General features: G+C 38.6%; 1 protein-coding gene across 3 annotated transcripts in view; it reads left to right on the top strand.

The window, feature by feature from the left end:
* zranb3 (zinc finger, RAN-binding domain containing 3) overlaps positions 1-14,137 on the top strand; it is a 356,241-nt gene extending 342,104 nt beyond the window's left edge. For all 3 annotated transcript variants that reach the window (XM_039757317.1, XM_039757315.1, XM_039757316.1), the window contains exons 15-21: positions 560-660; positions 819-920; positions 3,042-3,184; positions 5,408-5,533; positions 6,810-7,215; positions 13,493-13,624; positions 13,716-14,137. In XM_039757317.1, coding sequence (XP_039613251.1) covers positions 560-660; positions 819-920; positions 3,042-3,184; positions 5,408-5,533; positions 6,810-7,215; positions 13,493-13,624; positions 13,716-13,820 — 1,115 coding nt within the window. In that variant the 3' untranslated portion in view covers positions 13,821-14,137. The remainder of the gene's footprint in view (positions 1-559; positions 661-818; positions 921-3,041; positions 3,185-5,407; positions 5,534-6,809; positions 7,216-13,492; positions 13,625-13,715) is intronic.
* Positions 14,138-14,391: the final 254 nt, after the last annotated feature.

Genomic DNA, 14,391 nt, shown 5'->3' with positions numbered 1-14,391 from the left:
ATATTATGTTCCACAGTGACACTAATTTATAACAGTCGCTTAATATTTAAGGAAATAAAGTTGATCCTGTATTGCATTGTGCATTGTCTAAACTTTAAATTAAACATTACATACTCTTATCTCAATTTGTACTTTCAAAAGATAGCCAGTTAATTGCTGAATAAAATGTTGCCAAAGATGATGATATGCAGGCCCATCCATTCATAATCAAACATGCTTTAACCATCAGCGCTTAGCCTGACAGGACTAGTTTACAATACGTATAGAATTCCATTAGAAAGTATTCAGACCCCTTCACTTTTTTACATTTTGTCAATGTCATATTTCAGTTTTTTTATTTTATTTTAATAAGTTAGTAAAAAAAAAATCAAAAATCTATTTTCATATTTTCATTATGGGGATATTGAGTGTTGCTTACTTTGTGGAAAAATTTATTTAAATAATTGTAACTAAAGGTTGCTGTGAAAAACATGAAGGGGTCTAAATACTTTCTAAATCCATTGTAGTACTGTATATAAATACACAGTATGTTTAAATTCTGGCATCTCTTCATTTTTAGAAACCACAACCAATTGTACTGAGGACTGCAGTGATCCATTTTATGAAGGTTTACTATTCAGTGGTAGCAGAAATACAGACAGGATTTACCTCTACACTAAGGTACTTTCCAAAGATAAAGTATGTGACATTTTCACACTGAAAATATTTTATGAATAAATTATAGTCTCTCTCCTTTCAGTCGAAAAGACAGTTTTGACATAGAGTAATTTTGAGGCTTTTAACCTATTTTTGTATTATGTTTCTGATTTGGTTGCTAGGAAAAAGAACCAATGAACTCTAATTTTGTTCCATTGGATGTGCAATTAGAAAACTGGGAGAATTTACCAGATATATTTAAAAAGAAACAAGTTAAAGTACAGGTAAGTTGTGAATAGTAATTGAAGGTAATCAATTAATATAATGTGTTCTTGCTTTTAATAACGTATGCAGCAGACTTTAATTTAGAAACCAGCATATCACATATAATAAATATATAGAAACAAAATTGAACCAATAAGCAAAAAACTGATGTAACCACAAAAATCCTTGGGGTAGAAAACCTTCTATGCACTGTAAAAGACAGGGGGCACCACTGAGCCCCAAAACCCCAGACACACCACACTAACCAGTCCCAGATACAAAATAAAATTTTTTTTCGCACAAAATACCTTCTTTTACAGACAAATTCCACCACCTTTTAATTAACTACTCCTCCTCTCCCTCCTCCAGGTAAGCTTTGCCTTCTACCTCCCAACTCTGACACACTGGAAGAGGCTGGACAGCCTGCTTTTATGTCAGACCCGGGAGTACTTCCGGTACTGGGGCATAACCTAACAGAAGCACTTCCATGTCCGAAGGAAGCCTCCTGAAACAGGGAGTCTCTCTCCCTTTAGCACCCCCTGGCAGCACCCAATGACCCCCTACAAGATTATCCCTCAGGACTAAAATTCCCATACATCCCTATGGATGTCCTTACTGGCTCCATGCCAGCAGAGCAATGCCATCTATTATACTGGGGGAGGAACTGTTCTTGATATCCCAGTCCTACTGCCCATTAATCTATCCTTTTGTATAAGATGTTGAAACAGACCGATGTTAGCTGGGTTATGCCTCTTTCCATATTGTCCTTCCATTAGGGTCCAGCAAATGACTTACAACATGAAAATCAAAATGGGGACAACTGGAACAAATTAACAGATACCAATGATCTTGACAGTTTTGCCTGAATAGGAATAAGAAGGTTTAAAAGAAAATCCAAAGTATGTGAATATGAGCTGTTTGCGTGACATCCACCAAGAAAAGGGCAGGCTTAGTATAATAAAACCAGTTGGTTCATTTTAACAGAATTCTTGAAAATTATTTGCATGTGGGCTTTCAAAATTTCCTTGACAATAATTATTTAATAAGCATATATGCATATGCAAAATAATTCTGCACAACTAGGTGGATCAATGTTCGGTTTGGGTTGGCCCAGACCACTCTGTTGCACTTGTAGCTTCACCCCTTGCTGATGATAATAGTGTTCAAAAGCAAAACCAAATAGTAAATATTTTGTGGTATATTTGACTGTTTCAAAAGGAAATGCATACATGTCTTCAGTGAGTTCAACAAAATATAGTAATTGTATTTCGTAGCCAAGTGTTGTGATTGTACATTACTGCCTATTAACAGTTACTGTATATGTGCAAACTGTACTTGTTATTATCTACTATAAAACACTTTACTCATCAAGCATAAAAAGAGGTATTGTTTTTACTATGTAGTCAACTGTGTAAAGTCTGAAAAATGACTAAAGTAACAGTAATAAAGAGTATTTTTAATCTATTTTTTATACTAGTTGTTGAAAAGACATTTAATGGTGGGAGGAGGGGGACTCTTGGGGACAGGTGAAATGTGATTATATGAGAAGGCATTCATTGAAGCAGCAAGAGCTAACCATATATTAAGCAAACTGTAATTAGTAAAAGCTAAAATCTGTGAGCCAACTAAAAAAGCCTTTGTGGAGCTGTCACATTTCAACCCAGCTTCCATCTGACTGAGACAAGTGCTCCTTGAGAGTGCATTGATAAATATATCAAAAATGTGTACTCCGTTTAGCTTCAGTATTTGTGAATTACATTATGTCAGTTTTCCTGTGTATTTTAAATGAAGCATAGTACTGTACATTTCCACCATGACCCTGCTGCTGCCTGTTGGAACACCCAGGCTATTGTTTACCTTTGTATTTCATTTGAAAAGGCCTTCACTTTCTTCTTCTGCTTGACTTGCTTCAGTCATCCACAACCAGGCTTCAAAACAAAAGGAAGTACTTCATCAGGACAACGGTTGTGCCATTCTTAAGACATTACGTGTTTTTTATGAATGTTAATGTTTGTAAATGGGATTTAGTTTTTTTTTTTTTTGCTTTAATTACACATTTTTAGATGTGTAACACAAACAAGTAATTTGATGTCAGAAAAAATAAATGGCCCTGGGTAATGGAAGCTTTTATCTTTTGTAAGATCCTGAGATTTCTTAGAGAGTGGAACACCATGACAGCTATGAAGCAACGAATCTTGAGAAGAAATGGGATCATTTTCCGCAGCCCACTTTTAGCCTTAGAAGATATTACAAAGAATCAGAGGAGACAGAGCTGTACTAAGAGGTGAGTCACATACCAAGTTAGAGATCCCCAAATCTTTCTCTGAAATATATTTACTGGCATATGTTATTTTCCACTAAAACCATTTTGAAATCAAACCCTGAACATGCTTCATGGAGCTAATATCTGAATATGAAAATATATATATTCAAGTTAAGCATTTATCATGCTCAGCCCCAAGATTTCATAAAAGGGTGGGTGTAAATTTGTCATGGGCCTAATGTTTTTATTTATTACTGTTACATAAAACATTCATTTAAAAAAAAAAAAATAGAAGTCCAGTCATACTAACATAGTGTTTTTTCTATGTCTAGTTTGAATAATTTTTGTCAACACAAATTTACATCCACTTACAAATGATGAATATAAATTGACTGTTTACCTTTTGTTGATGCATGACACACCAGCTCATCTCAAGGTACAAATGACCAAAAAACTTTCAATTTTTGAAATTTTTACCAGTATACTCTATAGTATTATATAACAGCAAACAGTCCCATTACCATTGCATATCTGAAAAGTGTGTTTCTAGTCTCTGAATATACAAATGAATCTGTCATCAACTAGGTTATTACAATAATGCCACAATCGCATTTTTTGATATCCTGTATTCCAGCCACGGACTGTTAGCTATTGTATCGGTGAGCTGAAAAGCTGCATGCCTTACTGGCTTTAAAACAAGTTGGAAACTTTAATATTGATCGAGTTGGCAGTTTATTTATATCAGACAAATCTGTGACGTGGCCGATCTTTCGGCGTTTGAAGAGTTTCCAGCATACTCAAGGAAAGCCTCCAATTCTTTGAAGGGTGAAGAAGGTAGAAATCTACTTGACACTCATTGGCATGAAATTTTTGTTTAGATCTGGTAATTGAGTCAGCAAAGAAAGACGTTTGATTTCATAAAACTTACTCGACCCTGCTGAGCAATCATTGGACCTGATGACTCCCACGAGATCACCGTGCATATCATTATTGGTTCCTCCACAATATTTACCAGTTGGCAACAGACATTGTTAGTTGAATATATCCTTTGGCTTGCCCCAAACATAAGCCCATCCAAATTTAGGAAAAAGATTTAATTTCTTATCAGAACATATAACTTCTCCCAACTGCTAATGGGTCCAGGTTTGGGTTCCTTATACCAGGTTATGCTCCTTGTTTTGCTGGTTTCAGCAGCTCTGGGATAAGCTCCATTGTTTCGAAGCTCATGACATACCATTTCTGTTTTGACTGGGTGTGCCGATTCAGTTCTGTGGTAATTTTAGGAACTGTTCTTCTGTGGCATTTAGCAAACTACACTGTGTAGAGTCTGTCTGTCCTTATCATTGATCTTGAACTTGTGATCACTTTTTTGTGTTGTGCAGTTTGCCCATGTTTAGCATGTGTTGTCACTATTTTTTTAAACTATTCCGCTTGACACATAAAGTTTTGAAGTTTTTGTGACTGATGCACCTGTAGTTTGGATACTGTGTGTTTGGCCTCTTTGAAACTGTGAGTTGCCTCATGATGCTTTGACAATTCAAGTAGCAATCCCATTTACAACCAACACATACTGTTAATTGCCAATCAACAAAATATGACTCAACATGACAGCTGCATTTGTGATTTTGATGCAGTTACTTCAAAGTTGAACTCCTGTCTCATGTCTGTTTCTGGTATTTTGTCCAACCCTGTATACAATTTCTTCTTGATACTAAATGTATGCTGCATACAGAATACTGGGTGCACCACACTGTAACGATTGATGTCAGCTGTTGAGTCCATTAAGGATTGCATTTTAAGAAGGGACCAAAGTATATTTTTGGCTTGCAAATTTACACTGATACCAGACCTTGTATATAACGAAACAGTGTTCAACTATCCCTTTAAAAATGTACCCAAAATGTACAACAGTTCATTTTTAAGAAGTCTGCAAGCATCTCTTTTTCCCAAACCAAGCAAAAATATAGACTTCAGCTATTAACATAATAATTGACATATATTTTCACTTCAGATATTTTGTAACTAATACATTTTTAGTATGTACTCATTGAAATTTTGATTGTAATTATTTTCTCACTTTTGTCCTTTTTAATATACTGTCTTTCATTATGAATACCAATCTGGATATTATTTACGCAAAAACTCTCAGCAGGTGTTAAGGAGTAAACATAAGCCTGGTTTAATAACTGAATAATTGAAATGTATTTCCATTTTTTTTTCTTACTGTACTTAACATCTTCTCAGATATGTTACCAAAGCAGACGTAGCACAAGCCTCTATCAGCAAAGTACAGAAGGATGGAGGAAGTGTCAGGATTGTGGCCAAGGAGAGGAGACTTTCAAGTCAGAAGAAAAACATGAAAGCTGACTGGTATGCCGTTTTAAAATGTTTTTACAAACTAGTAAATAGCAAGTATTAACTCTCCAATTTCTTTAACTTCAGGAGGAACCAGTATTTCCTGTAGCTCTAAATGCCCATTCTAACAGTGAATGTGTAGCACACATCCACTCATTCACACTGTACCAGTTTAGAATTGTCAGCTAGCCTCATCTGCCCATCTATAGGATCGAGGAGGAAACAAAAGCAACCAGAGAAAGCCCAAGGAGGCATGGAAAGAAGGTGTAAACTCCATATCGGCAGTGATGGAGACATGTTTCATAACATGTAATTAACAATTGGCATTGTTGAGGTTTCTTCAAATTATAAATATAAAAAGTGGATACAAGTTTCTTAGTCAAATGAATAAATATTAACATCAGTGTAAATGGTTTCAGCCATATTTTTCATTACTAACGAAGAATTACTTTTTGCTCAGAAAGTTGAATTGAGGTAACTTCTACATACTTACATAATGCTTTTAGTATTACTTATTATACTTTAGGTAAAACCTGTAACATACTGGGTCAACTCTACCGATTTGTAAGTAAATTACCTTAACAAATTCTATTTGTAAGTAAATATAAGATTGTTAGCTTGTATTCCATGGGTGGCAAATTTTCATGGGGTCAAGTAGTGCAATTTCTCCCGCTGTCATTTAAAATATAAAAAAATCAAATTCTTAATTGTTTTCACGCCATCAATATACTATAATGGATTTGTGGAAGTTGCAAGAATTACTGTGTGTATACTATATGGAGGTTGGACCATATGATAGATCTAATAAATAACCTACATTAAAACATTGTTTTTTTAGCCCTCTAAAGGAGAGCATGAATGGTGTTTTATTAGGGTTAAATGGATGTTATTCCTGGGACTAGTCTCTTACTATACATTGTCTGCCCGTTCTCCCCGTGTCTCCTCTCCAAGATGAGCATGTTAGGCTGATCGGTGACTCTACCTTGGACCTGTATCAGGAGGCATGTTTGAAGGTTTCTTGTGACTGACTAGCACCATGTCCGCCCAGGATAAGCTCTGGCCTAACAGGTGAATGGACACAGTTCTGCAGTTTTCATGTTGACAGACATGTAAACCTCATTAACAATCACAGTTTAGTGCAGATATTCTGAACAATTGACACATATTTTATATGTTCCTGTAGTTAATGACATGTACACTGTACTGTTTCCCATTTCAGGAGTTAGGCTTTTTGTAACTTTTTTTTAATTCAGCTTGTTCCTTGTAGTAATGTTACTTTTTCATCTGACAGGACTAAAGAAGGAGATGGATATAATGGCAACGACTCTGCTGCCCCAGAGACTGCTCACGAATCCCTGCAAGCCACTGATTTTCAAGAACAGGGTTTTGTACAGGCTGTAGACCTAGAGGGCAACCCACTGTGTCTCTATTGCCAACAGCCTACCATGGATGTGAAAAACGAAGAGCAGATTGTCAGCTGGGACACACGCTTCTGTTCTCAGGTCTGTCAAGAGGAGTTTTTGATACGATCCAATCAGTCCTTTATGAGAGCCAAGGTCTTTGAAACTGAGCATGGAATCTGTCAGCAGTGTGGTCTCAATGCCCAGGAGCTGTTTTTGCGCATTCGAGACTCCCCTCTCATTAACAGGAAGGCGATCCTGGAGAACACGTGGATGGCACAGCTGTCTCTCACTCAGGTAAGGATTTGAGAAATGTGCATGTATGTGAAATATTTCAGTTGGAAAATTTGACATTTTGTACTGGAATCTTGATTATTCATTTTAATGATTGAGCAAAACATTTATCAGAACAGGCATGATTTGTACTATTAGTCATGTAACACTAATTACCAGTTCTGTAGTATCACCCGGTCCTGAACCTCCAAGACTCTGTTATAGGCATCTTATCAAGGAAGAGAAAATGACCTCAGCCATGCAAGGTTTTTTCCATTGTCGAATGGTTCATCTTTCCTGCACTTTGAAGTTCCCTGCCGTCTGTATGTTATCCATTTGATTAATGCTTTGATTTTGGAATTCGTTCTGTAACAGCAAGACCCCCATGGGCTTCCTTATATAAACAAGGCCTCATCGACGTGGCCCAAAGAATATTTCCTTGTTAATATCTCATACCCATACCGATCCTAGATAGATAGATAGTTAATTGTTCACTATTTATTGAAAAAGGAGTCATTTTCCTGCTTCTAACCACTTAAAATGTGTTAAGCTTCCAGAGCGATTTTTGTTTCCTCAACTGCAACATTTCTTTACCTATAGAATTCCTGGTGTCTCTGACGTTCGAGCTCATGTGTTTTGTCTTCTATGGCAGCTCCCTTTAGAATAAAAAAAGCATCGTTTAACAGTTATGTTTTGCCAAGCACCAAATATTTCACTTGTTATTTTTATATACAGTATATAGCTTTTGTTTTAAATTTACATTCTTAATAATTTCACATAAAATATGTTTCCGCATGAGAAACACCATGCAAATGAAAGTACTTCCTCTAATTTAAATGTAAATCTCAGTGTTAAAATCAGTTAACAGCTCCAGTAGGTCTGATTTGTACACCTAGACATTCACTGGTGTGCATTCATTAAAACGAGTACATTCTCATTTCTAAACATTATAAATGTCAGATGCTCCACTTTTTGACATTTTCCTCTCTCTGGCCACTTTCCACTCTGCAGGCAATAACATTTTTTTAGCTGAGAATGTAAATAAGGCCCTTGCCTGGATACTTAATTCCCAAAGTGGGAATTCAGATGATGTAGTCAGCTGATATCAACCCCCACATGCTAATGGCAAAGACAGTGTGGCGGGAGGGGGTGGTTTAGCTTAAAATAAATGCCTGAGGGGGATGGTTACTCCAGAGATGCCCATCTGTGAGCTGCTGTTCATTTGAATTCATCAAGACAGTTTGTGCCTTAAGAGAGTATCAGGGTATCTTTCATACATAACATTTTATGTCTCATTTACACTATGTACCACCCCAAATATGTGCAATGCTGTATTTTCTTACCAAAATAATGATCAGTACTTTAAATTGTATTGTATTTTGTGCACATTATGATTAACCCTTATCTAAAAAGTTATAAAACATTTCAGACTGTTCCCAGCCAAACTCTGATAATGATAAAGAAATTAAAGAAGTAGGACATAGCCAACCAGAGCCTATGCAAGACATCCCTCCCTGCCCAGTGAAAGCACAGGAGCTCAGTGCCACTGAACACAAGCCTGGCAGAGCAGAAACAGAAGAGCAGATATGTATTGTATTATCACTCACACATGCTGTTGCCATCTAGGACTTGCTCTTTCAAGACCTTTAGACTTTTCAAAGTTGACTTATTTACACCACAGTAAAATTAAGTTTCTTTATAAATGCACAGAAAAATCAGTGATGCCAAGCATGTTGCTTTTTAAAAAGTAATTTGACAGGCACGCCTCGCATGACATTTAAAGATCCCCCAAATCTCTGTCTCTTCTTTACATACACTTTATCGGGGTCTTTCTTTTTCCCCCGTGCTTGTTATTTAGAGCTTTATTTATTCTAAGTGTTCCTATTTAAAGGTTTGGAATGCAGCAGAACAATGTTCTGCATATCTGGAGTTTCACCTGAGGTCTTCAGCATTGTGCTTTTCACTTTACAAACTCTGACTACCTGGAGTAAAGCCTGCTAGCAGGAAGAATGATAGATAGCAAGCCTTAAGGTGATGAAGGGGACTACGTGAATGCTTTAGGCTGGCAGCCTTGCTGTTTGCACACAGGAGACTGAATTGATTTTTAGGCTTCTCAGCTAAGCAGCGCTGGGATATATGGCATAGTTTGCCATTTCTGAGGAGCTGAGACTCCACCAACACAGATCAATGCAGTGCACCAGGATAATAACGTTTGTAGCCAGGGAAATGGTGACTGCAATGTATCATAAATACTACTGGCACAGGGAATTAGAGGTATAAGGTTAGTTTAGTGTCTCCAAAGCCAACGGCACCCCAGGGGTGTCTCTGCAGACCTGCTGCTATTGATCTGGTCGCCATCCAATTTCGTAGCTGGAGATATTCAGTCTTGTATACTTTACAGTGACATCCCTGGTTCTTACAGCGATTCTTCAATACTTTGCTAATTATGTTAAAAGATTTTACATTGTGAAGGGAGATTGATTTTTGGAGCTACTTCATTCCCTGAACATCTCTCTGAAAAGGCAGGAACCCCCATATGGCTTTTCCTTAAATTGAAAATGTCACTTTTAAATCTCTAATGGCTCTAGTCATTTATCAGTCCTTTGTGACAAATTGTCTTTTTGAATTTTACTTCGGTGTAATTTTTTTTTTGTAAAACCTAGTGATAATTGAAGTTGAATTTCCCCCCCATGTTAACATCTCATACCCATACCTATCAATATTTAAATCCATATAAACCTGTGGTATCTTCACTATTTAGAGTAAAAGGGTGCTACATTTTGAAGTTACCCACACGTGCATAATCCACGTGGTGTATTCCGCTGCAGGTATTCACAGTCAGCATGACTTGTCTTTACTGTTGTGATATTGCCCCCATCATAGCATGTGGACCCCAGTTCAGTTCTTACTCAAGGTGATGCTCTTTTTATGTGCAGTTCCCCTACTGTTTCCTTCATTTCACCTAACAGCCCAGTAACATTCTGTTTGTTTAGCTGTCAATGACACATCACTAATACACACACTGAGCAAATTATTAAGAACGCCTGTACACCGGCTTGTCCATGCAATTATCTAATCAGCCAATCATGTGGCAGCAGCACCATACATACAAATCATGCACTTACAGGTCTGGGTCTTCAGCTTCAAATCATACACCAGAATGGGAAAAAACAAGATCTCAGTCATTTTGATGGTGGGATGACTGTTAGTGACATGACAGACTGGTACTTAACATGATTTATTCCTAATATTATCTTGCTACATTAATGAGGGCAGATGACCAAAATGTTCAATGGACTCCCTTCAGATTCCTTTACTGCATTATAGTGTCAGTTTTTCTGTTACCTCAGTTATACGGCAATTGCTGTCTGATACTAGAAACCAGCGCTAATATTTGCAAGGCATCATCTGTTGGAATGAAAAAATCCTACGCATGTTACTACTACTTTCATTGCCGAATGCATTCTGATAGCTGATGCATCACAAACGTTCACACTGAATACACCCAATAGAGTACAACTGACAAACAGAAAGAAAAGAGGCTTATATTATACTAGCTGTACCCCGTGGCTTCATCCACATAGTAATAAAACAGAACAAACTTTAAAAATCAAAGATGATGCCACTATACAGGTAGTCCCCAGGTTACGGACATCTGACCTACGAACGAGGCCATAGCTGCAACGCATGCACCTCAGTAACTGCCGCTCCATCATCTTCAGCCTGGGGATGCTGCAGGTGGAGGTTTAAGGGGGGGCTGGCGATTTCGCTGCTTGCGCAGTGTAGTGTCCCTCGGGCAGCTCCCGGCAGCAAGCGGTGACCCGTGGTCCATAGTCACTGGGGCCACAGCTATCACTCGTGTGTAGGATGGAGGCTTGATGGGGCAGTTCGCTGCCCGCTCACTACGGCGCTACAGCTACTGCTCCTGACTGGATGGAGTGGAGGGATGTGTTTCACTGCCTGCCTAGCACACATGGCTGGTAATGCTGCAAGTGCTGACCTGGTTGTGGCTGAATGGAGGCCATTGAGTGTGAACGGGGGGGGTGGATAGCATTGTAGTGTGCCTTGGGTGGCTGCCTGTTTAATTGGGGTTGGGCAATTCACTACCCGCCTTTGGCCATATTGTGTTCGTTCTCGGTGGGCGGACGCTACAGGCAGCATACTGTAGTGGAGGTGACTGTGGTGGGCGAGTGATGAACCCAACCAAACCCCCTACCCCCTCGCCGCCCCAAGTCATTCTCAATAGCAAACCTGCTTGTACTGTTACGCACACAGCAGGAAGTTGTCTCTTGTCAGTACATCAGACGTGTTGACGATGGGTGCCTTCCTGCTGTGATAGCGTGTCCAGTGCTGTGCAGAAGAGCTCATCTTACCCTTTTGTCTTCACCCTTCAAGAATGTCTCTGAAACACAAATCTGATGCAAGTGCTGGTGATAGAGTAAAGACGAGAAAAACCATCACCATGGAAAATAAAATAGAAATAATAAAGATGTCAGAGAGAGGTGAAACTCCATCATTCATTGGCAGAGCACTTGGTTACAGTCGGTCAACAATAGCATTTATTAAAATAATGTACCTGTTCTGACTTACATACAAATTCAACTTAAGAACAAACCTACAGTCCCTATCTCGTACGTAACCCGGGGACTGCCTGTATCTGATCGTGTTCACCTCTGACGGGAAAGTGTTCCCCGCGTGGGGAGAAAAGCACCTGCCCGTGATATCTCTGGCAATCGGCAGCTACCCTCTAAAACACATGGACCTCTGATCTCTCTCTCTCTCTTAAAAATGTAAAACATTACTTCTTAACGATTTGTAGATAATAATGTATGATGAACAAACAGGTATCGCTAGCTAAGCGGAGGTAAGGTGCACTGCAACACATGGCGAGATGTAGACCAACTCGAACAGAGGCTGGCCTACAGCCACTCCGTTGGATTTGCATAAATATATCGGTTCCGCAAGCGAACTATGGTACTTGGCGTGATGAAAGAAGTCGCAAGATCAACCGGAAAGTTTAAACAAATTATAGAAAACAACCAGATCTAAATGTGTTCAGTAATTCTCTCGTTAAAAGCAGACAGACAGAACGTATTTGGAACATTTGTTAGCAAGCAACTATGGGCCAAGGGAAACCTACATTTCAAATTTCAAGTCCCAAGTCCTCAAGGTTCGGGAGATTTTGTGATGAGTGAGTCAGTGGTATCTGGCTTTTATTTATATAGATTGACATTTTTAATATTAATTATCAAGAAGGGTATATACAATGATATGTATCCCTTGGAGTCTGGAGTTTAACCTGATTACAGAAGTGGCTCACATTCTATTGATCTTACTGTCACAAAGATGAATGAATAAGAGAGGACCAGTCTTACATTAAGCTGATGTCACATTCCCCCGACTTCTAGTCAAACGTTATGTTCGACTTGCAAGCTGTAGTGCTGGTGGTATCGCCAGTCCATGTCAATTTAAATGACTGAAAACCGCATCCTCACCCCTTTTTCTGACAACCAATAGCATGTTGCCTGAAACGGGTGAAGTACGAAGGATTAACGGGTACAGCAAGTTCAGCTGCAATCTCTGCCCTTTCTTCGTTTTTTCCATGCTGTTGTTCAATGTAAAACACGAGACGTCAGACAGACAAGACAAGGTCCAAAACACTCGAGTTCTTCTCTTCCTTGTCACTGCACTGTACTTCCCAGTTAGCCCTCTCAAGCACACAAAGCCTGTCCCTACGACTAAAAACAAAGTCACAAAGTCAGGAGAGCACTCCGCTGGCTCTCGCTGGTCCTGTTGTGTGTGACTGAAAAAGTCATCTAATGTGATGTGGCTTTTAGCAGTGATGTTTACAATGTGATTTCTCCATTTTCAGTCTCTTTGTATGAAGTATTTTATTTTTTATTAGAAATTAAAAAAAAAAATCTTGGGGAAAAATTGATAATGAAGGTGTGGCTGACTTGCATTTCCAGGTTGCATGGTTGCCCTCTTTTTAAAGACTGTTTAGCGTGTCTTGTATTTCTTCCACATTGCATAGGTGTGAGTGTAGGCCAAGTGGTGAACTGGTGAACTGGTGAACTTTAGTGACGGCTCATGAATTCACCTGACATGTGCATGTTAAGGACGTGCCATTAAGGCACAGAGGACATGCGGTTTCTACAACTTGATGTCATCCCTGACGGAGATCATTTTCTCTACTACATGATGAGCTACAGCTGTTTATTTATAAAAACATGAAATAATGTTTGTAGGGAGTCGGACTGTTTACAGCAAGCTGGATGGAGATGTTCTTGTTGTTTTGCAGCTTAATGAGATCATCCGGAACCCAACAGAAGGGCTATTCTGGCAGATCGACCACATCAGGCCAGTGTACGGTGGTGGTGGACAGTGTTCTCTGGACAACCTGCAGACACTGTGCACCGTGTGCCACAAAGAGGTAAGTGGCCGAGCTGACCTGCCGAATGCTAATGTCTGAGTAGTTTGTAATCTTATTTTATTTGTTTTTATTCTCTTGCCCTGTTTTGTAGAGGACTGCTAAACAAGCCAAAGAAAGAAGTCAAATGAAGAGAAGTGTAGCTGCATCTAAATTTACTTCTGATATCACAAGGTTCTTAGTGAGGAAAAAGGAGTGACAGTTTGAACGAGAGTGGCGCTGAAAGCCTGGAGGTCTCTAGCAGTGTTTAGCCCTCCTCTGGAGGGGCTGTCAAAGGTAACTCTGATCAAATCCAAACTCAGAACGAAATGGGGTGTGTCAAACCTGCCTGTTTTAGTATTTTAATTCTTAAAATGTGATGTTCAAGTCAACCAAAACACCAACACATTCAGTTGGAAATAAAAGAGCAGTGGCTAGCCTGAGAGTTGGCACTAGCTTGCTTGGTTTCCAAATGATGTGTTTTAAAATTATAATAAAAATCATCTGTGGAAAAAGGAAAACTCCTTGCTTCTATTTTGTGTAAACCTCGTCATTTCCACACTTTAAGGAGACAGTCAGTTGCGTATGAGAAGCCGTACATCACTTTAAAGTTTCATCATTTAATCATTAATCTTCCATTTCATTTCAGTAAAACAGTGCAGGGTGCTTCAGTTTAAGCTTTTGATTTTTTTAGTGAATGGGATTAGATTGTGTAATCCTACCAACCAACTGACAATAAATAACGTGCATATATGTGTGTGTTTATATATATATATATATATATATATATA

Source organism: Polypterus senegalus, chromosome 6 (genome assembly GCF_016835505.1).
Source record: "Polypterus senegalus isolate Bchr_013 chromosome 6, ASM1683550v1, whole genome shotgun sequence".
NCBI lineage: Eukaryota > Metazoa > Chordata > Cladistia > Polypteriformes > Polypteridae > Polypterus > Polypterus senegalus.
The sequence above is the reverse complement of the archived record's forward strand: the minus strand, read 5'-3'. Positions and strand labels throughout refer to the sequence as shown.